Below are 23,345 nucleotides of genomic sequence, written 5' to 3' on the forward strand. Positions count from 1 at the left end.
TAGTTTATATACATTTTTATTAGTTTTTTCTTCAATAAAATAGAAGTGGATATTCAGTCAAATCAAACATGATAGATGTTATTCACCTTATATAAGCTTTGAATTGCTCGTTTAAATATATGAGTATTGATTATCTTTCGTCAATATCTAATATTGTGAAATAATTCCTTTATGAAATTTGTGATTTGTGTAGTTGTGTTGTAAAATCTAATCCATATATTAAAAAAATAATAAGTTGTTGTTAATCAATGTTCTACTATGTAGATTATGACGAGTTTAAAATAATAAATGCAACATCATTGTATAATATAGCAAATATATAATCAACACATAAAAGTTTTTCTTCACTTTTCTTATTTGTAGTTTAATAATATAGCATATTTATCTGTAGTTTAATAATATAGCATATTGTTTTGAAGACATTTACAATATACGTGTAATAATTTAACTAGTTGGATTGTTTTTGTGTTTTTTTAATACAAAATTTAACAAATTAAATTACGCTAATCTGATCATTAATATACATAAGTTGAGTACATGTTTAAATATCATTTTTGCATACTAAAAAAACGCGAGACACCAATTATAAAACGAGCAAAAGTTTAAATTATTAACTTTTTGAAGGTACGGTCACTTTGTGTGTAATTTATTAGATAGATACCTACCTACCACAATTTCGAACTTCGATGATCTGATTTCTACTATAATTGTTGAATAGAAAAAAAAAAAAAAACTCCAAAAGCACCCATCAGAATAAACACAACTATATTCATATTTAATTTGCTAAGAAAAAAAAAACTATATTCATATTTAATTGTATTTTGAAAAAGTAATTTAAATATACAATTTATAATAATCGCATGATAAGCAAATAAGCGAATATTGCAAAGTTTTCCTCTTGTTTTTTGGGATATTGTTTTCCAGGACTCCTAAAACACAGAATTTACGTCAATGCCAAGAGGTAAAATCATAATATTAATAATAATAATAGATTTTATTATGCACATTGTGATGCCACTTCGAGGAACAATTTGGTGCGCTCTGCGGAAATTGTAAAATTCGATCAATCAATCTCTCTGGAAGACGCCGTGAGAAGGAGAACCAACCAATCGAAGCTCCACAGGTTCGCCCATTCCCCAAAGTCGTCGCCTTGTTTTTGTCTCTGCGATCTTCCATCTCTTTTCAGCATCCACCAGGAAGAACAGGACGGCTGCGGCGCTTTTCTACAGCTCTCTCTGTTCATCCATGAAGTGAACACTTCACTCGGCAAGCTCCGCAACGTCTAGCTGGTGTGTCGATGATGATAACTTGATTTTTGTGTATGGATATTGGAAATAACATCAATCAATCAGCTGTAAATTAAAATCAACGTTTTAAGTTAAGAGGAAATCCTGAATCCATAGCCACTGTGCAAATCATTCAATTCAGAATCAACTTCAGGATATAAGTGTACTTTTCTCGACTTCGTGTCTCCTAGTTCCTCGATGCACTAAGATTTGCTTTTTGTGTCTTTAGTGGGTGATTGAATCTGAAATGCAAGGATCTGTAATGTAGTAATAAACCGACCTGCATAGTATAGCTGAATATGATGCCGAGATGTTAGTGACAGTTTTCTAATGTTGTTCTTTCAGAATCCGAAGCTATGGAATTAGCTCAGCTAGAGGCTTTGTGTGAAAGGCTTTACACCTCTCGAGACTCAGTGGAGCGAGCCCACGCTGAAAACACTCTTAAATGCTTCTCCATGAACACTGATTACATTTCTCAATGTCAATACATTCTCGACCATGCATTAACTCCTTATGCACTCATGCTTGCGAGTTCAAGTTTGTTGAAGCAAGTCACCGATCATACTCTTGCTCTGCAACTCCGTTTAGATATCCGTAATTTCCAAGTCTATTGACAAAAGCTTATTTATTTATTTTATTATTTTTTTTTATCAACATGCTAATTTTGACCGTTTAGATGGTAATCGTGATCGTTGTTATTTGTAGGAGGCTATCTTATAAACTACTTGGCCACCAGAGGGCCTGATTTGCAGCCTTTTGTCAGTGCATCTTTAATCCAGCTACTATGCCGACTCACAAAGTTTGGTTGGTTTGATGATGACCGATTTCGAGACATTGTTAAAGAATCTACGAACTTCCTAGGACAGGTGATGTGATTTTTACTAAAACCTATGTTCAAAGCTCATATACAAAGTGGGCATCATGTCATCCTCTCTTCTTCTCACCAGCTGAAAAAGAAAAAACTTTGCCATTAATTTTTATAATCACATTGGCTGTTGCAGTGGGAGGATGTCTCATCTGGTATTTTGATTTAATGAAATGTTTCTGATGAATAAGAACAAAATCTCTTAAAGTAGGATATAATCGTAATTAGCCTTGGAGTCCCCAAGGAGCAGCCCGGCTGTGAAGGGCGTGGGGTCTATTGGTCATACTAACTTAAAGGTCTAAAGTTCAAACGTGAACTTAATACCAAAAACCATTGATATCTTTTGGGTCCAAGCCTTAGGGTGGATGTGGGTGTCCAGGGGTACAGGGGAGCAAAGCTCCGACTCTCAGTTATAAAAAAAACTTATAATTAGCCTGGGATGTTATTTTCCTTTATGATTATTTGTCAGTTATTAATTGTTTCTGTTTAGTGTAAGTCTCATGCAGCCAACATAGCAACTAGTATCAGTTTGCTTTACATTCAACATTTTGGTTGCATGAATTTCCGGTCATACCATAACTGGTAATAGAGTGTGTTTCTTCTTGGACCAGAAATCATGGCCATACAACATAAAATATGCTCAGTGACAATACAACTCAGCACAAGATGAGTCGAGAGGAGTTGCATTTGATTGGCAACCATTCCACCTTTGAAAATATAAAATAGTAAAAAAAAATTCATCATCATTCCATCTATTAATATAGTTAAAATATATAATTCCCATTATATAGGATTGTAAAATTAAGTTGTTGCTCATATTATTTTAAAATTATACTGTTTTCAGTTATCATTTTTATGGTAGTCCTCCACATTGAATATACTGGCTCACGTGCCTCTTTACATGCAGGCAACATCAGAACACTATGCCATTGGTTTGAAGATATTGAACCAACTTGTATCTGAGATGAATCAGGTTGGTTTTTTAATCGCTCCTGAAAATCCATCTGGGAAATGAGGGATTCCAATGTTGATGTTTCTTTTAGCACGTATTTTTCGTAAAAATTTGATGTTGTAATTGGAATGAATATTTTATGGACGAGAGTAAGTTGTTTACGAAGCGTCCTCCATTATTTCTAGTTTGATACTTCTTTGGTGGTAAAATCATGAGACCAAATCTACGATATGGCAGTGTACTATTAAAATCTCTTCTGAGTTATTTTATTGGAGTGTGAATATGACTGTTTAAGAAAAATTTTGAAGATTTTGGACCTTGTCATGCTCAACAATATTTTTTCATTTAGGGAGGGCTATTTTCTTACTTTTTAAGGAAAACAGCTATGTGCTATTCTAAATGATGGCGAAATTTCTGCCTCCGTGTAGACATAATGAACAGTCTTAAAGTATCTAAATATTTTCCTAATAGACACAACATATATTGAGGTAGCTTGCTTAGGGCCCACAGCCTTGAGGATGGTGCATATTCGATAGCATGTCTCTGCACAGTACATTTTCAAAGAAAGTTAAATGAGACTGTTATTTATTTCCATTTTTTTTCATGTGTCACTCGAAATAAGTTGATTGATTACTTGTGCTTGGCTGCTATATAGTGTATATCACGTGTCATTTGAATGAGTTTATTAGTTATTTGTTATGTAAATCAAGTGTCAGTTGAATGAGTCAATTACTTATCTATGCTTAACTGCTGTAACATGTGTGTGTGTGTGTGTGTGTGTATTGTTCCCAAGGTTTTGTTTGAGCTGGTTTTTCTTAAATTTTGTCATGTGTTAGTAGGATGTACAGATGTGGAATAGCAAAATTGTTACTTTGTGCAGAGTTGCTGTATATATATGTTTACTATACACTGACCATGGAGTCTTCTTCATATGTGGTCCATATATATATATATTTCTGTACACAGTCAGCTTATATATATATATATATATATATATATTTAATTATTTATTGATGAGGAACCAAACTCCATCAAGACAAATGAAAAGTAGAATCCGGCAACCAAAAAAGAGAGAGCCCACTACCACTAATGGATCCTAATTAAAATTATTAAAAAAATTACAGAGAAGGCTCCAGTCAGCATTTGTATCTATTCTGTTTTATTAGAATTATTATTTATTAAGGTTTTGTTTGATTTTTTTCTTTGTAATTTTGTTTCATGTGTAAGTAGATGTGGAATAGAATGATTACTTTTCTTCACAGTTACTGTATTTATTTGTACATGGCTACTGTACTAATCTGTTTAGTTTTCCCCCTTTTCTGGTTTTGTCATTGGCTGGTTTCTTAATTCGGTCTAAGAGCATTAACCCTTTAAAAGATTGGGATATTTTGAAGGAAAAAATTTTAGACAAAGGCTGGCTTTGTAGAGATATTCGATTCTTCAACCCAATGGATTATTTGGTTGGAAATGAATAATTTGAGTGAGGATAACTGTTAAAATTAAATTTTTTTTTTTTTTTTTGAAATGAGTAATAACTTTAGCTTCTATTTAGGTGTCTAATTTGTGATATTTATTCATTCTTTTTCTCAGAGTCATTATATTTCCGATAAATTTGTTTTTATGCTTCCAAATTTTGTTTTTGAATTGTAATTTTTTAAATAAGAGTTTTTATCCTCTTCTAAACTGTGTACTTTCTTTTCTTCTAAATAAAATATAGCTTTTTTTTATTAAGAAACCCTTGTGCGCAGTAACTATCAATTGGCCTAAAGTAATTAGACTTGTCACTACTTATTCCTAGGATGGACACATTCTATATCGATCATTTTCCTACATGGTTTTGAGTTCACTTTAGATCATATTTGTGAGGATTAGAAACTAAACTTTTACTTGTTGATTGTAGGTGAAGACAATTTCTGAAGATTTTAGACAGTGGTTATGTTCAAAAACTTGTTGGAGGAAACCATGTTTATTGGCTTTTTGGGGGCTTTCATGTATTTAGTTTTAAAATTTTAAATTTTGTGTAATGTCACAAACACACAACTCTCTCTCCCCCCGGTCTTCGTAGAGGATCACTCATCCTCCATATCTCTTAGGCTGTAATGATTGACATTCAATTAATAAAAATTATCTTTTGTATGAAATAGCAAGTTTGCATTCAGAATCAGTATATCTATTTTGCTGTTCACGTGTTTATGTAGTTCTATATTGGCTGTCTGCAAGAATGTGGATTTATTTATTTTTCTATTTTTCAGGCACCTTTCATTGAATTTCAAAATTTATATTATTTTATACTTCACCGTAATTTTTTGACACCATCATCTTGTTCTTCTATTGACTTGTTGAATTTTTAGCCTAATCAAGGATTCCCTTCAACAAATCATCGGAGAGTGGCTTGTTCCTTCAGGGACCAAGCGTTGTTCCAAATCTTCCAAATATCTTTAACATCCTTGGGTCAGTTGAAGAATGATGGTAAGGTGCTAACTTTACTAAGTTGTCAAAATTACTAAACCAGTCCTTTTGAATTCTTTGGACCGTCCTATCTCAAAATTTATTTTCTTCATTTACTTATGAATTTTATTGTGTGGTATGCAGTAGCTGGTCGTTTGCAAGAATTAGCACTTTCTCTATCCCTAAAGTGTTTATGTTTTGATTTTGTTGGAACCTCTATTGATGAAAGCTCAGAAGAGTTCGGTACTGTTCAGGTATTTCATTTGGTTATCTACCATTGATCATTTGATTTTGTTGTTGAATATTGGAATAATCTTGGCAAACTCAACATCTATGAAAATTTATGAAAAAGAAATCTGAGCCTAGCTTTGTTCTTTTATGGCATGTCCTTTAAGAGAGAAATTTAAAATTTCTTGAACATTTGTTTTTCACTTATCAGTATTCTAGATATATTTGGTGGCAGTTGTTTCGGAGTTTTGGCCTTTAGGTGGTGCAGACCTAGCAATTTCCTAATTATTTTTGCTCAGGTTTATAAAGATGATCCGTTTGATAACAAAGTTAAGGCCTCGTGAGTTATGACTTATAGCTGTTATGGTTTCTTATTGAGGTTTGTGGTTAGAAAGGAACTTGACAATTTGATGCTACAAGTGGAGATGTCCATGTACCCTTGATTTAGTTTGTTTTTATGACGTTCTTTCACCAAATCTATTTTATATCACTCCTTTTTTCTGATTTATTCTAACTGAAGTGTGTCTTTATAGTCTCTCGTTTGTTAACAAAAGAGGAGGTTTCTATCATATGATTATTCAATAACGAAATGTTTCTTATCCAAAAGATTATAAAAAGATTGGGATGACCATGCATTATATCTGCTGGCTTTGCAGATTCCATCTTCTTGGAAGCCAGTTCTGGAGGATCCTTCAACTCTACAAATATTTTTTGATTACTACACCATCACAAAATCGCCTCTTTCCAAAGAGGTTAGTACAACTTAATATGTATGTATTTTTTGTTTTCTTTTGAAAATATTATGATGTCGTGATTTGAGATCAATGAGATTAACTACTTTTGTAATGATAATATTAAATAGTTAGTGAGAATTAATTTCATTTGAAACTTGGCTTATGATAACTGCCTTTAAATCAAGGAGTCTGTTGTTTAAATACTTATGAGCATCTTTATTGCTAACCAGATCAGTTGGTTTTGCCATACGATATTAATCATTTTCTTACACAAGATTTTGAGTTCCTTAAGATAAAAGACGAAGGAAAGCTCTCTCTCTCTCTCTATTTTTTTTTGACAAGAAATGAGACTTTAATTGATAAATGAAAAAAAGAGAGATGCTCAGAGATATAAACTCCAAAAGAGTGAAAAAGTACAAATAATTAAAGAAGAATCAGAAAACTGAGAAGAAATAAAAGCTTCCCAAGAACCATAAATACTAGAATAATAACTTGAGAATACAATCGAAAGATAACTTGAGAATAAAATCGAAAGAGAACACTATTGAGACGTCTTAAATTTTGCAAGCTCAAAACATTCGAATCAATCCTTGCTCTTGTTTCAAAAGATTATCTGATTCCTTTTGACCAAATTTAGTAAGTTGAATGCACAACCCTATAATGACTGAGCCTTCGGATGAAAACAAGAGAAATAAAATAGATGCAACAAATTGCTTTTGGCATCAGTTGAGAAGACCAAAGATATGTTGAAGACTTTGAAAAGAGACCACCAACAATTCGAGACATAAAGACAGTGAAAGAATAAATGGTCTTGACTTTCACTGCACGGTGAACATAAGCAGCACAGCACAAAGAAGGCTGAAGTGAAAAGTTGGAGAGCTTCCTTTTCAAAGTTTCTGAAGTATTCAAATTACCATTCAAGAGGGTCCAAGATCAAATACTAACCTTTCTTGGACAAGTGGTCTTCAATAGGGCCGATAGCAGAATTTTTGACAATAGATTCCTGTTTCCCAGAGCCAACTATAATGATTTTACTGAAAAAAACCTTTGAATGACCCAAGAAGTAGAATGTCCATCCCAATTTTTAAAAACAGAACTAGAGGGAGACTTTGCCACCACATAGATATGAGGAAAACGATCTTTGAACACCGAATCACCTAACCACAAATCAAGCCAAAAGTGAGTTCTCTTACCGTTGCCCACCTTGATAATTGAACCTTTCTCCAATTCTTGGAGATGTTGGTCCATGGACACCTTGAGCAGCTATTTTTCTTTTCCGAAGTATGCCAATTGGAGTCAGTACTACATATGATTGCTATGACAATGTGCCACAAAGAATCAACCTGTTGAGTAAATCTCCATCCCCATTTGGCTAGAAGAGCTTGGTTTTTCTGCTTAAGGCCTCCAAATTGCTGCTTATGTTCCTCATTTGGTGAAAGTGGTCCGAAGTTTTTAGGTGCTTTTGGCAATTCTGTACGCATCAAGAAAGAGAAGAACAAGATATTTTTTGAATAGAGAATTGAAGATACGATGCTAATTGCAATGTGGTCTGAAGTTTACGTTTTAGCACCATTATGGGGTTCTTTCTGAGCTCTCGTACCTCCCTTCATCATTGATTGTGCAAGATTGTGATCTTGCTGTGATCTGTATTGTCAAGATATTCTTGTTTTTTGTAAGCAAATATTCTTCTGGTGATTATAGCTCCAGAAAATTGATTTTGTTTTTTGAGAAAACAGGTGAAGCTCCAGGCTTTGATTTATTTATTACTTTTTTAACAAGAAACGAATTAGCTTTATTATTATTTTTTAATGAGGAACCCTGCTTTTTTTTCAAACAAATGAAAGAATACAAACCGATGACACAGAAAAAAAGGCGTACCACAAAAGGAGCCCATATGAAGGAAATTAACTAAGAAAAAAGAAAAGGCTCTAGTCGTTGAGGGTAAGAAGCAATAGATAATTACAAACTCCTTGGAACATTCATGGAAACACTCTAGACATACCAAGCTATGGACCTACCTCACCCCTCCCTAAAATCTCTCCACCTCTCTAAAAAATGTTCTTATTTCTCTCAAGCCAAATCTTTCCTAGGAAAAAAGCTGCACGCTATATACTCTTCCTTTCTTGAAATGGTAGGTGGAACAATACGTCCTCCACCCATGAACGTACCCACGAACATACCTTTTAGAAGTTTGGTTTATATTCCAGATGTTCTTTTTTTTTTTGGGGTAGCCATGAGCAGCATATAGCTAAGGTTTCTTAAATTAATTTTTCGAATCATACTAGTGATTCATCTGTATTCTCTTGGGAGGGGGAGCCCTCTTCCACCTGCCCTTAGGCTGTTTTTTGTGTGGTTCTGTGCCTTTTGTCTATAAAATGTTTCTTATCTAAAAAAAAAATCTGTATTCTCTTAAATTCTGGATACATTTACTCATTTATTTTTCAGTTTAAACATACTTTCTTAGGGGCTTCTGAATTTTTGTTCTAGGCACTGGAATGCTTGGTGCGGCTAGCTTCTGTAAGACGTTCTTTGTTTACAAACGACGCTGCTCGTTCTAAATTTTTGGCCCATCTCATGACAGGAACTAAAGAAATCCTACAATCTGGGCAAGGTTTGTTCATCGTTGCATCCTTTACTTTTGTCACGTGTACATGTTTTTCTGATAAGAAGCAAACTCTTTATTGATAGATGAAAAAGAACATAAAATTTTTCAAAATAGATGAAAAAGAAATAATTTTCCATTGATAGATGGAACGGATAAAAAATTGTTTTATGTATATGTTCGTGAATAGTTTTTATCTTTTTCTTTATTTCTTCATTTTTTGAATTTTTAAAAATATATTTTTTTGGAACACTTGGGTGGGGAGAAGTCTTCATTCAATCATTACATGCCTTGTGCTCTTAGAAACCTTCGTCGTTTTCTGGGCAAGGAAGTCAACATTTTTGTTTGTATTTTTTAATTTTTGTGGGGTGCCCCGTGAGTTTGGAGGTTGCAGTTGGCTTTTGATGTGTTCTTGTTCCATGGTTATGTTTATACCCTTATGTGGTTGCCGTACCAATTGATCAGTAGATCCAAGTTGAACTTTTGGTGTTGCTTGAATTTCTGGAAATATATTCTCTAACCTGTTACATTAAATAAAAGGTGAAATTTGAAACTTGTGGGAATTATATGATTACAATACCTCTTTGTACAAAAGATGATATTGATTATTATACTTCATGGCTACCAAGATTTTAACTGGCTTGAGCGTCATGATAAGTTTGACTTGATAGTTTTATCCGACTCCTAATGGTTGGCCTTGTGTCAATCTCGGAAAGCTGTTTGTTCTCTTCAAACCTAGATTGCTTTTGCTGATTGTTTTAGTTCATTTTTCATTTAATTATTTATTTGTTCTATTTGTCTATGTTTTTTATTTTGGTTTTCAGGTCTGGTTGATCATGATAATTACCATGAGTATTGCCGTCTTCTTGGACGCTTTAGAGTTAATTACCAGGTTTTCTTTCCTGATGAACTTTTCATCAGGTTCTCTTGCTCTGTAGCTACTTTCACTTGCAATATATGCCTGTGTGCGGATATACATGTCTAGTTTAGTTACTTGACGATATGATGGCTTATGCTTCAACATTTTGTGTTTTTTGTGTTTATGTATTACTTAGCGCATTTATTTTAGTGAAGAATGTTTGGTTTTTTCCTTTAACCATGTAGGGGCAGACATGAAATTTTTTAAACTCTCTATGAATGTATCAGTTGTGTATTGGGGGCTGGTAGCTGTTTGTTAACAATTTGAACAATTTATATACTCAGCCCATCCATATCTCAGTTCTGCATCTGCCCCTATGGCCAAGCACTGATTTATCATAATATGCATTTAGATCTGGTAATGAAATAAAAGAAAATGGAAGATAGAGTAAAAGGATTGGAAAGATCAAAGCAGAGTCATTGCGTCAGTAGGGTTGGAGTGGGCTTTGGTACACTTCACCCAGAATGTGACTAGGATGGTTGCACTATATGATATACCGCACCTTTTGGCTACCATGATAATGGACTAGATAGTGAGAAAATGAAAGAATGGAGGAGAGACATGGATGGATTTAAAAGGGGAAAGCAATTGGGAAGAATGAGGAGAAGTTTTGAGTACGATGGAATGTGGTAAATGAGTCAAAGGAACTGGAGAACCCCTCTTAAAGGGATTGCTAGCCAGCCCAGCCCAGCCCACTGCTCATCGTGCGGCCTCTATATTTTTAGAAAAAATAGTTGCCTGAGCTAACTCTTTTCTTTCCGGGCTTAGAGCCCTCAAGGCTCAAGCAATATCCTACAGCTTATTTGTGGTGCACGTTTTCATGGTAAAGCCAGCCTTCTTTGACTTCATGGTCTTAAAGCTATCATATCCGAAATATGATTTGAAAGGAATCAGAGGGTATTTGAAGACAAATGAAGATCCCATTTGGAATGTTCCGCTATTGCCAAGTTCAAAGCCTCTCAATGGTGTGCGCTTTCCGATCTCCTCGCTAATTACACCGCTAGTATGATTTGTAATAAATGGAGGCCTTTATTTCTCCCCATTAGTGTTATTTTGATGTTCGTTTTCTTTTCACTCCTTTCGGAGTTTGTATCTTTGAACGATCTTCCTTTTCATTATTAATGAAAAGTTTGTTTCTTGTTAGGAAAAAAAACTTTTTTCTTTCCCCAGCCATCCCTCTCTCTCTTTCTGTTCTTCTCCATCCAGCCCCTGCGTCCCTATTCCAAAAAATAGGGGAGGGTTGAAACAAAAGGCCTCCATAATTTCAAGTTCCTCCAATCAAGTCATTCCCAAGTTGATTCATCCTCTGTTCTTCATCCACCCAGCCCACACTACCTTCAACTTGCAACCTCTATTTTAGATTTTTTGCTCTCTCTGGCTGTGTACCATCTGTTAGTTTCATCTGCCCCCTACCTTGCACATAATACTTGGACTATGTAGATCATTGCCGTTAGTTCTGGCTGCCCAGTCTAAGTATAGTAACTTAAGGAGTGTGATTCTCTTGGGATCTGGCAGTTTGGTTCACTTGCCTCTCCATGTGTGATTAATCCTGACATTCTTGTACCCTTGGAACAAAAAATAAATTAAAAAAAGTATGTAAGGTGGGACTATGACAGAAATAACTTGTGTAATGAATCAACTAATGGTGCTGCTCCTCAGTCTACATTGGGTCAAAGTTTGGACATTGGTTTTGAACAGGATATTTGTTCCTTAGCCACCAAACTGCTCTGTAATCAATCATGTTTGTTCTTTTGCTTGCTCTTTGACACATAGATTGCAAGTTTTCCCTCAGGATTTAGTGGTATAGTTATCTGTTTTTTGATTTGTGGGATAGATATTACTATGGTTAATATGGGTGTTCTGAATTATCAAATTGTATAGCTTATGTGACTGCAGGAGTGACTAAAATCTATACCATTGTTTTGCAGCTGTCTGAGCTTGTGAATGTGGAGGGCTATAGTGATTGGATACGTTTAGTTGCAGAGTTCACTTTGAAGTCCTTGCATTCTTGGCAGGTTTATTGAAATAGTTGATTCTATATTGGAATATTCTATGAATAATCTATATGTATCATCCACAAATCATGTTTGTGTACATCACTAATGAAAATAATGGCCTGTTGCCAGTGGGCTAGCAGCAGTGTCTACTATCTCTTAGGGCTATGGTCCAGATTGGTAACCTCTGTTCCATATTTGAAAGGCGATGCTCCTAGTTTATTGGATGAATTTGTGCCTAAAATTACTGAAGGTTTCATCACATCAAGGTTGAACTCTGTGCAGGTGAGTGACCTGTCTTTCTTTGTTGAGACTTTATGATTTCTGCTTGCAAAGGTGAGAAGGAGCTTTCTCTATCTGACTCTCATGCGTAGTCTGGATTACAGGATGATCTTTCTGAGAATCCATTAGACAACGTTGAAGTCTTACAGGATCAACTGGATTGCTTTCCATACCTCTGCAGATTCCAGGTCCAAATCTTCATGCATGGTTTTTCATTCTTTTATTTTTATTTTTTAATTGAAACAGTAACTTCTGTTCTTGCAAATTGAAATATGTAAATTTAGCTTCAGCAATATATGTTTTGATTTGGTGCCTTTTGCTCTCTGACCTTTGCTCTCACCTGAGTTGCAGTATGAAACCAGTAGTTTGTGCATCATAAATATAATGGAGCCTATTTTGCGAACATACACGGTATGCTTATTGATGTGAATGACTTTGTTCAAATTTTATTTTACTCGGTGGTAAAGTTGGTCACTTATATTTCTTTGTGTTTGACCTAAATAGGAAAGAGCTGGGCTGCAAGCTAGTGATAACAGTGAACTCTCTGTTATTGAAGCCAAACTTGCATGGATTGTTCATATTATAGCTGCTATTGTTAAAATAAAACAATGCACTGGTTGTAGGTAATATAACTCTTCAGCTCCACTGGAAGGTGGAAATCTCATTTCATGATGATTGATGACTTTTCCTAATATTTGTTTTACTGTCTTTTCATGCAGTGTGGAATCACAGGAAGTTCTTGACGCGGAATTGTCAGCTCGTGTGTTGCAATTGATAAATGTTACTGACAATGGTCTACATAGTCAGGTATGTGCCCAATGCCCACTAAAGCAAACAATAGCATTTAAGGAGGAAAGTTCGGAGGATGAGAAAGTAGCATTTGAAGTAAAAACTCCTCAAGAGTCAAGGGACCACCCCACTTCATCCAGGCCTCTACCAAGCCGAATCAAGACAACCTTTCCATTGAAGTTGTTGGTTTTCGTAGAATAACAACATTCTGTCTAGTAAAAGGATCATTTCTGCTAACTTCATATCTTTAATTAATTTACCTTTGCTTCCTGCAGAGGTACAGTGAAGCAAGCAAGCAAAGACTTGATCGAGCTATTCTTACCTTCTTCCAGAATTTTCGTAAGTCTTACGTGGGTGATCAGGCAATGCATTCCTCAAAGGTAATTAATAAATATATCATTCTGTTCTAAATGAAGGTTAATATGTCGTACATCTATTCATTATTTTTTTCAATTGCAGCAGTTATATGCGCGGTTGTCTGAACTCCTTGGACTTCATGACCATCTTCAACTGTTGAATGTGATTGTCAGCAAGATTGCAACAAATCTCAAGTGTTACACCGAGGTGAAATATTTATTCATTCTTTGTATTTATAAGATTTCTATGGATTTAAAACCAGCTTTTTATGTAAATTCCAGAGTGAGGAGGTCATTGATCACACCTTAAGTTTGTTTTTGGAGCTGGCATCTGGGTAAATCCTATTACAACAGTGTCTTAGTTGAAGAATTGAAATCATTCATATTAGGTTGCTTATTGTTCTTTCATCCCATCCCCCTGTCCCCTTCTTTCGCATTTGTCAGATACATGACAGGGAAGCTGCTTTTGAAATTGGATACTGTTAAATTCATTGTTGCCAACCATACGGTACTACTTTCTAGAAGATGTCTTTTTAGTTCCTTATTCATCTGAGTTCGAATTTTGTTATATCCTTTATACATATCATTTGAAGATTTTTCTTCAACCTAAACTTTTAGAGGGAGCAGTTTCCTTTCTTGGAAGAATACAGATGTTCACGCAGTAGGACGACCTTTTACTACACCATTGGCTGGTTAATTTTTATGGAGGAAAGCCCTGTTAAATTTAAATCCTCAATGGAACCACTGTTGCAGGTTAAATTCTCTGATCTCTGTCACACACACACATGTGGTGACGTGCATGCTTGCTTACATTCGATGTCATACATGCAAGGATGCATATCTATCCTTTAGGGGGATTTTCATCATTAACGGCAAGTCTGAGGACCAGATCATATGTGTGTACTGGTAGAGTGTGAAGAATTAATAGAGAAATAAAAAAAATCAAGTTATTTGTGACAAATGAGCTGGATGTTGAATATAATTAATAAAAATGAGGGAATATACTAGTCTCCAGGATAATTGGTAATCTTGCAGCTTATTTATGAATTTGTTGTCATTTTGCCTAGCAATGAAATTTGATTTTATAAATATGACGCTAGGTGGAAGCCTCATTTATATATTTTCTTGTTTTAGTCATTCTCAATTGAGTTTTTATGATGGTTTAGGTTTTTATCAAATTGGAAACAACTCCTGACTCAATGTTTCGTACTGATGCTGTAAAATATGCACTTATTGGGTTAATGAGAGATCTCAGAGGGATTGCTATGGCCACAAACAGGTAACATTATTGAAAATCTATTATCTAAATTCTTCGATTTGTTTATACATATTCTTTTATTTTACAGTCGCAGGACCTATGGACTTCTATTTGATTGGCTATACCCTGCGCATATGCTTCTCCTCTTGAAAGGCATTTCTCAGTGGACAGATACACCAGAGGTATTTGATATAGCTAATTCACGCTCAACGCTCACACATACTTTGATATTAAGAGTCTCTATTCAATAGAAAGAGCATAGCTTCTATTTCTAGGACGGCAATTTGTTCTTAGCTAAGTTTCAGTTCTTTTCTTGAGGATTTGGTTTGCCGATCTGTTGTCAGATTTTTATTAGGCTATAGTTTTCTCTGGTTCTGGTTAGTTTATTGGTGTTTTGGCTGGTTTTGTGGTTCTTTTTTCCTTTTGATAAGAAACTATTTCATTGATGGTATGAAATTACAAAAGAGAGATGTCTCCATCTAAGGGAGTTACAAAATAAGTTATAAGATTAGAAAAACTATAGTGATGAAAGAGGGGGAGCATTTATGCCATGATAATTGATATAACTAATAAAACTATATTATATCATAAAAAAAATTAGGAAACAATGCGTCTCTAAAGATTTTATCATTCTTTTCTTGCCAAGTGATCCAGAAGAAAGCTTGTTTTCTTTCTCAAAAGGTTTTTGGTTTTTTCTTTTGGGGATGTTGTTTTGGCCTTTTTTCTCTGGATGGTAGTTGAGTTTTCTTTTAATCCTCTTGGAGGTTGTATCCTTGAACACTTTGTATCTTTTAATCTATTAATGAAAAGTTGTTTCGTATTTAAGAAACACCTGCTATCATTCTTCTCTTTAGGTTATTTTAACATGTCATTTTCTTTGATCAAAAACATACTTTCATAGGGGAAATGGAAGGATATACAACAAACATAGCAACATGATTTTTAGAGGGGTAGAGAGATCGAGGAGGAGGTGTGGGACATTGTTTGGTTCCATGTTTTCCTTTGGTACTCAATGTCCAAAGTGTTTTGTATTTATTCCTTTGGTTTGATCTTGATTGATTGGAGTCCGTTCTTTTAGTTTGGCTCATTTTGTTGGTTTTTTGTATCCCCTTGTATTCTTTCATTTTCTCAATGAAAGCTCGGCTTTTCATTGAAAAAAAAAGAAGAAAAAACCAGCCCAAACCAAAAAACAACACCAAATGCCCACCGCCTAGCAACTAAGGAAAGGGCTCCATTAAGAATTAGAAACAAGGAATAATTACATAACTCTTTAGATATCGAGAGCCAAGGGGAGGTATTGAATCTAGTTGAAAGTTCAGCCAGGTCCAAAATGTCCAAAGTTGGAGAAATGTTGCATCCTTCTGACAACTCAACCAACATGTTTTGGAATTTACTTTTCTGAAACTTGCTTAGGCAGTTGCCTTAGCCTAACAGCTAAGTAATGAGATTATTTAGTAATAGAACCTTGATTACAGAATACCCCTATATCAGATCTGATGCAGAGATTTCAATCTCAAATATCTACTAAATACTTTATCTTTTCTTTTCTTAGGAGAAACAAAACTTTTCATCGATTATTGATAACTAATAAGTTACAGTATTAAAATGTTTATATAATTTCCAACGTTAAAACCCTATTATTTCAAACCAATTTCAGAATGAGAATAATTACGAAAAACTCTAGGAAAGAACACACCAACTTTCTGCCGAAATTTTGATCAAGACTACTCTTTCTTCCAATGAACATCTTGCATCTTAAAAGATTCATAGATTTTTTCATTCCATACCTCATATAACGGATTTCATTGTATTTATCCATGCTGTCTTTGTACATCTTCCAAACCCACGACCTTCCAAGAAAGCCTTCAAATTACTTGATGCACTATAATTAGGCACCCATAACAAAAAGAAACTTTGCAGCACTGCTGTCCAAATGTTCCTACTGTAGTCACAGTGGAAAAAAATTTGGTTGCTTTCCTCTGCTGCATTCAAGCAAAGATGACACATTCAAATACTTTGTCAACTGTATTTATACATCCTTGAAGCATCACCCATATTATTATGTTCACCTTTCTCGGACGTTTAGTATTCCACAACGATTTTGCCAGGTATTTATAAAAGGAAGGACCTTCACGTGATTGATTACGATTGATTCTATTATTATAAAAATCATCTTAAGGTAGAGTTGCTACATCATATAAATAGAAAATCACGAGACAGGATAGTGTGTAGCTTCATTTCTGATCTTGGAATTAAAGAGTCTCTTGACGTTCTGGTCCTATAGGGAACCAAACTCTTGCTTAATTTTTGCTGGGGCGTGAACATTGAATGTATTTTATTGTTCTTTTTATGACCATGTATTTCTCCCCTCTTGATTTTACATCTATGTTCTTTTGTTATTTATTTTGAATAGAACGTCACGTTGAATGAGAATTAAATAATATATACAGGTAACAACCCCATTATTGAAATTCATGGCTGAGTTTGTGCTAAACAAAGCGCAACGCTTGACTTTTGACTCATCTTCTCCCAATGGCATACTTATTTTCCGAGAAGTCAGCAAACTAATTGTTGCTTATGGATCAAGGATTTTATCTTTCCCAAACCCTGCTGATAAATATGCCTTCAAATACAAGGGAATATGGATTTCATTGACTATTTTAACAAGAGGCAAGTATATAACCATCCTATTACTATATTTTTTATGGTATCTATTGGCTGTATGTGTGTGTAATATATTTTTATTTCTTTGTCTTCAATTCAAGTTAAGAAAATTATAATTTCATTTTGAAAGACACTTTTAACATTTTGTCAGCCACTTTAATCTCGACTTCTTGAGTGGTTGTATCCATGTTGTTACTATAAAAGCTTTTGTGCTGCACTCTGTTTTTTTAATCGTATTGTGTTTTTTTTCTCCGTCATTTCTGGTCAGTTATTGGAATTGTTGGAGACTTGTTGGTTGTCTTTTATTTTATGTCTTGTTATTCTTTGGGTAGCTTATGTAGTAGATGGACTTCACCTGTTACATTTTATCTCCTGTACTTGTTAAGTAAGCTATGATTCTGAGTTTACCTGTATTCGCTAGGTTATTCATGTTTACAGTATATATTAAAAGTTCTGCTGTTGAATTTTGTCATGTAGATTGAAAAGAAAATCAGATACCTGTTCTCTGAAAAAATTTCAGCAACTATGGTGTGAACTTTAAATTTAGTAAGCTTTTCCATGAATTGCCAATATTGCAGCTCTCGCTGGAAACTATGTCAACTTTGGGGTTTTTGAACTCTATGGCGACCCAGCACTCTCTGATGCACTTGATATTGCTTTAAAGATGACGCTGTCAATTCCTTTAGCTCACATATTGGCATTTCGAAAGGTGTGCAAACTCATTCCTTTACCAAATGATAATGGTAGTTTATAAAGTGATGAGCCTCGTGCACATAACAATTCAACCACACTTGCTAATAATTGTAGATTATAGATAGGACCTAAATAATAGAAGATTTGTCACATGATAAAATATTTTGCAAATATAGCACAGATGTATGACTCGTATGTTAGCGATGTGCTTTATATTAGGTTTATTAGTGATGTAGTTTATCAATGATATAAAAATGGTATATATATTTTAATTTCACAATAAATGATATGTTGATATACTTTATATTAGGGTATATTACTGCTAATGACAGATTAGTGATATACAAGGGAAAAAATTGTCAAATTATATTTATGTGTAACAAATTTGTAAATATTGCAACCAGTTTTGCCATCCATTATAATCTCCTAATATTGAGCTTAATATGAACAAGATACTCATGTTTCAATTCTCATTGAAGTAACTACATGATGTGGCCAATTTTTTAGTAATGGTGAAATCACACCCATGGAACTCAAATGCTGAAAAATAATAGTGCTGAGGACCATAAGAAATTTTCATTGCAGTATTCTACACTATCAAATGTATAACACGTGTAAATTATTCCGACTAGTCAGAATAACTTACATGTATTATACATTTGGTAGTGTATATATTGTTCTCTTGGAGAAGGAGCAAATATTTATTTTTGGGAGGATTGTCGAGTCGGAGACAAGCTTCTTTGTACTTTGTTTCCTCGTTGGTGCCATCTGTCTGATAAGAAGTTACATTCGGTGGTCTCCATTATGCCTTCCTCAAGTTCTAATTCTTCCATTTCTTTAGGCTTATGTTTTCCCTTATCAGATAGGGTATAGGTGGAAGTGCCTGCCCTCGTTTCTCTTTTGGGCAATGTTCAGGTGAGGGACGTTCAGTTCTAGGTCCCTAACCCTTCGGGTACTTTTTCTTGTAGTTCTTTGTTCAAGATTTTATGAGACCCCTGATACCCCTTATTTATACTTTCTTTGGAAGGTTAAAATTCCAATGAAGGTCAAATTCTTTATATGGTAGGTCTTGCATGGGAGAGTTAACACCTTAGATCACATTCAGAGGCATTCCTATTTGTGTTGGGTTGAGCCTGCAGTGGTGTAGTATATCTAATCTTGTGTCGGAGGATCTTCACCATATTTAGTGGTGTGTTAGTTTGCTTCGGCCTTACGAAATAGTTTTGCATTGGTTTTTGGGGTTTTGTGAGCTCGTATTAGGGATTGTTGTTCCATGAGAGGAGGTTATCCATTTTTCTCCTTCTTTTTCTTTTAATAAGAAACATCAAAAAGGTGTATTGAAAGAGGGAAAACACCCCAAAAAGATACAGCCTAAAGCCAGAGGGTAGAGAGAACCCTCCCCTAAGAACTATACGATCAAAGCTTATTTTTCTCCCTTTTGAGATAAAGATAGAGTGCTTTGTCATGCTTGTTTTTTTTTCCTATTTTTGGGGTTTATGGCTTGAGAGGAATGGTAGAATTTTGAGAGGGGTGGAGAGGTAGAGGTGTAAGAAATTGTTAGGTTTAACGTCTCTTTATGGGCACTGGTTACTAAACCGTTTTTGTAATTATCAGTTAGGTTTTATTCTATTGGATTGAAGTCAATTTGTTAGCTCGGATTTCTTTATAAGGGCTGGATTTTTGTATGCCCTTCTATCTTCTTTCATGTTTCTCAATGAAAGCTTGGTTTTTCATTAAAAGAAAAAAAAAAGGTATGACTAGTCAATAGAGATCCTACCGTTTTGCTAATTTTGTTCTAAAAAGTAGATCTAATATGTGCTAGTCACTACTAGTACTTCTGAGATGACTGGCTTATTTCCTTGGTCCTACCCTTTACCGTTTTGAAGAAGATTCAATCCATATTTTCTAAACGGAAGCAAGGGTGGGCTTACTCTGCTCAAGCTTTTCTTCCAACCTTCCCATCTTTTTCCCTCTCAGTTTTCTCCATTCCTACAATTATTGCAAAAAAGATTGACAGGTGCATTAGGGACTTCTTTTGGGATGGGCGGATTTTAGATGGATGCAATCATTTGGTAAGATGGGTTGTTTTCTTGGCCCATTATTAACAGTGGGCTGGGTTTGGCAATACAAGTAAATGTGTCTGCAACAGAGACATAAGAGGATTACCACGGTTAGGAGGAGAGGCCTGAGAGGATGTGAGGAAACGGGAGGGAGAGAGACACCACTACCAAGGCTGTACCATATTGTTATAGCCTCCTGAATTTCACGTATTATTCAGTCAGCAAAATTTATTTGAATTTGATTTTTAAATTGTTTGCCTTGCACTTGACTTTTATTCTGATAGTCCTCGTTTGTTTTTTGCAGCTGACACGGGCATATTTTGCTTTTCTGGAGGTTCTGTTCAGCAGTCATATTGTTTTTATACTAAATCTGGACACAAACACGTTTATGCATATAGCTGGTTCTCTTGAATCTGGCCTAAAAGGTCTGGACACAAATATCTCATCTCAGGTATGCTTGCATAGTTTTTCTTCTTACAGTTGTTGCTATTCTTTTCTTTCTTCTTCTTTCTTTCTTTTTTTTAATCAATGACTTTTCAGTCTCACGGCAAGGTCTGCGAATGGTTTGATCCTGCGAAATGTACATGTAACTTGAGGTTTTACTTTCTGTTGCAGTGTGCATCAGCTGTTGATAACTTGGCAGCTTTCTATTTCAACAACATCACTATGGGAGAGGCTCCATCTTCACCTGCTGCTATTAAACTCTCTCGTCACATTGCAGATTGTCCTACTTTGTTTCCAGAAGTAAGAAACTTTCTTGTTATCATGAATTTCCAACTTCCTCACATTAAATGTACAAATTTTTTCAAGACTGAGGGGGCATTTAGGTTCTGGTTTCTATAGTTTTTGATGTCTGGCAAAGTGCAAACCAATAAAGTGTTATTACAGTTAAAAAACAACTGAAATGGATCATAACCTAGTAGCTTTCATTTTTTAGAATAGCAATTTATTATGTTATAACAGAAAAATACCAACATCAAATCCACTCCTATGTATCTTTCCTTACATTGACCCTTATTAAGTTATTAATATGAGCCCATATGGGAGGGAGAGTCTATCTAATAGATCTCAGGTGACAGCTTTTTATTGTGTTTTACACTGCATCCAACCTGCTTGGGTGTGTTTGACCTGCAATCTTTATTATTTCTCTTTTGAGAAACAAGAATGTGTTTATTATGTTTGCAGATTTTAAAGACCCTTTTTGAGATCGTTTTATTTGAGGATTGTAGTAACCAATGGAGTCTTAGCAGACCAATGTTGAGCTTGATACTTATAAGTGAACAGGTATGATTGTTTATACTCTTTCTATTGATTAGATCTTAAAAGAGGTGTAAATAGTCTGCTTATTTTTTGAAGAGAGCCATATTTTATTTTTTGAAGATTGGACAGTCTGCTTCCGAATAGTTATTGCTTAATTTCCTTGGTTCCCCAATTATCCCTCCACCCCCGTCCTCTGCAACCACCAAAAATTAATTTTAAGAATACTCAGTATATAATAGGCCTTGTTGATTGTCCTTAAATTATCATATTTCTTTTTCGAGCCTTAAATTATATTGGGTGTGTGAATGGATAATTTCAGTATTACCTGGAATTTGACTTTTAATATTTGTCATTTGTTTGCAGATGTTCACCGATTTGAAGACCCAGATCATGGCTTCTCAGGCAAGTTGCCCTTTCCTCTTACTAAACTGATGTGCGAGGAAAATAGCTTTTAATGTGAGAGAATGTGGGATAAAATTTAAATGAATGAACAATAACCGTTGGTGGAAGAAAATGCAAGAATAAGGAGCTTCTTTTTAATGCGTCATTTGTTGTGTCAAAATGCAGGCAGTAGATCAACACACGCGCCTTTCCCTCTGTTTTGAAAAACTCATGGCAGATGTCACTCGAAGCTTGGATTCAAAGAACAGGGACAAGTTCACCCAAAACCTGACTGTATTTAGGCACGAATTTCGTATTAAATAGTTTCAGTTCCTTGTGAAGCAAATTTGATGATGAATTGTCTGCTCAAGACATCCAATCCATTCACTTGGGGGGAAGGCAAAAATGATTAAAAAAAAAAAAGACACACTTTCCTCAAGTGATTGGCATATGTCCCAAGACCAATTATCGAAGCGCTTTAGTAGCGTTTGATATGGCCAGAAGACCCAGAAGAGAAGCCTAAAATTTAAAACTGCACAGGTCTCCATAGTGAGAAAGGTATGTTTTGTGTTGTTAGTAGAAGTAGAGATGAAATGAAATGGTAGTAAGAAGGTTTTGAATATCTGAAAGGGTGGTTTGGAATTTTGTTGTGTTTGTTAGGTGCTTACTGCTTACTGCTTATTTTAGATCAATTCTTTTTAGACCATAACGGTTTTCCAGGCTTCTAGGGGTGATATAATGTACAATAATGTTTAATATTCTTTATACCTTGTTGATAATAGAAGGAAAGCAGATTTGTTTTTTCTTCTGTTTCCTCTGTTTCTTTTTTTTTTTTTTTTTTTCTTTCTTTCTTTCTTGATAATGTTCTCTTCTAGTTCCTATATTTAAGTTGTTTCATCACAGAGATTGCAGGACAAAAGGGTGATATATTTGATGAAGCCTTGTATCATAAGTTACTACTCAATATAGCTAACATTTTTAATTAGTGGTTGGGAATGAAGAGTGAAAAATTATGCGTATTTTGCCTTGCCTGTTATCGGTTGCAGTCGATAAACAGTCATTGACATCTATTTTTTCATTCATCATTTGGAGTTGGAGGTTCCAATGTCTGCTCACTTTTTTTTATATTATAAAAAATCTCACTATACATTTATTTTACTGCTTGATACTTAATAAATAAGTTGTTAATTTAATAGTCTATTTTCATATTTTTCATCTTAGTATTCTACTTAAATTTTTACTATAAGAAATTCAAATCAAGGAATTTCATCATCTCTCTCCTTGTTACATTACAATGTAGGCCAAAGATTTAAACCGGCAAGACATGTTTCCAAAAAGTAAGAAATTAAGCATATCTAATCTCAAAATTAAAAAATCTTACATGTATATCAAATCTCAATTAATATTTGTCATGACAGCGATAATTGACATATGTCTCTTATCAATAAGTCATAGATTTGAATCTTCCACTTGTATTGTACTAAAAAAAATCTTGATTAATATTCAGATTTTTATTCTAATTTACAAATAAATTTAGGGCCACGCAGATTATACCTTATCTAAATTATTGAATT

General features: G+C 34.5%; 1 protein-coding gene across 5 annotated transcripts; it reads left to right on the top strand.

Annotated features, from left to right (window-relative positions):
- The first annotated feature begins 986 nt into the window (after positions 1-986).
- Positions 987-22,579, top strand: LOC111004704 (ARM repeat superfamily protein). 5 transcript variants are annotated; one of them, XM_088127322.1, is made up of 29 exons: positions 987-1,289; positions 1,632-1,880; positions 1,992-2,152; positions 3,059-3,124; positions 5,455-5,572; positions 5,696-5,805; positions 6,436-6,531; positions 9,001-9,124; positions 9,940-10,007; positions 11,963-12,049; positions 12,161-12,313; positions 12,403-12,498; positions 12,662-12,721; positions 12,815-12,933; positions 13,030-13,117; positions 13,375-13,479; positions 13,559-13,663; positions 13,738-13,790; positions 13,900-13,963; positions 14,074-14,208; positions 14,622-14,734; positions 14,802-14,895; positions 17,164-17,383; positions 17,956-18,086; positions 20,435-20,581; positions 20,746-20,874; positions 21,316-21,414; positions 21,754-21,796; positions 21,962-22,579. In XM_088127322.1, the coding sequence occupies exons 2-29, from the start codon at positions 1,643-1,645 to the stop codon at positions 22,093-22,095; spliced, it is 3,156 nt and encodes a 1,051-aa protein (XP_087983448.1). In that variant the 5' UTR covers positions 987-1,289; positions 1,632-1,642; the 3' UTR covers positions 22,096-22,579. The 5 variants fall into 5 exon arrangements, with proteins under 5 accessions (XP_087983448.1, XP_087983451.1, XP_087983452.1 ...); XM_088127325.1 differs by having other exon boundaries at positions 13,562-13,663; XM_088127326.1 differs by having other exon boundaries at positions 12,415-12,498.
- The last annotated feature ends 766 nt before the right edge of the window (positions 22,580-23,345 follow it).

This window comes from Momordica charantia (assembly GCF_013281855.1).
Source record: "Momordica charantia cultivar OHB3-1 chromosome 8 unlocalized genomic scaffold, Mcharantia_2.0 BLBB01000008.1, whole genome shotgun sequence".
NCBI classification, from domain to species: domain Eukaryota; kingdom Viridiplantae; phylum Streptophyta; class Magnoliopsida; order Cucurbitales; family Cucurbitaceae; genus Momordica; species Momordica charantia.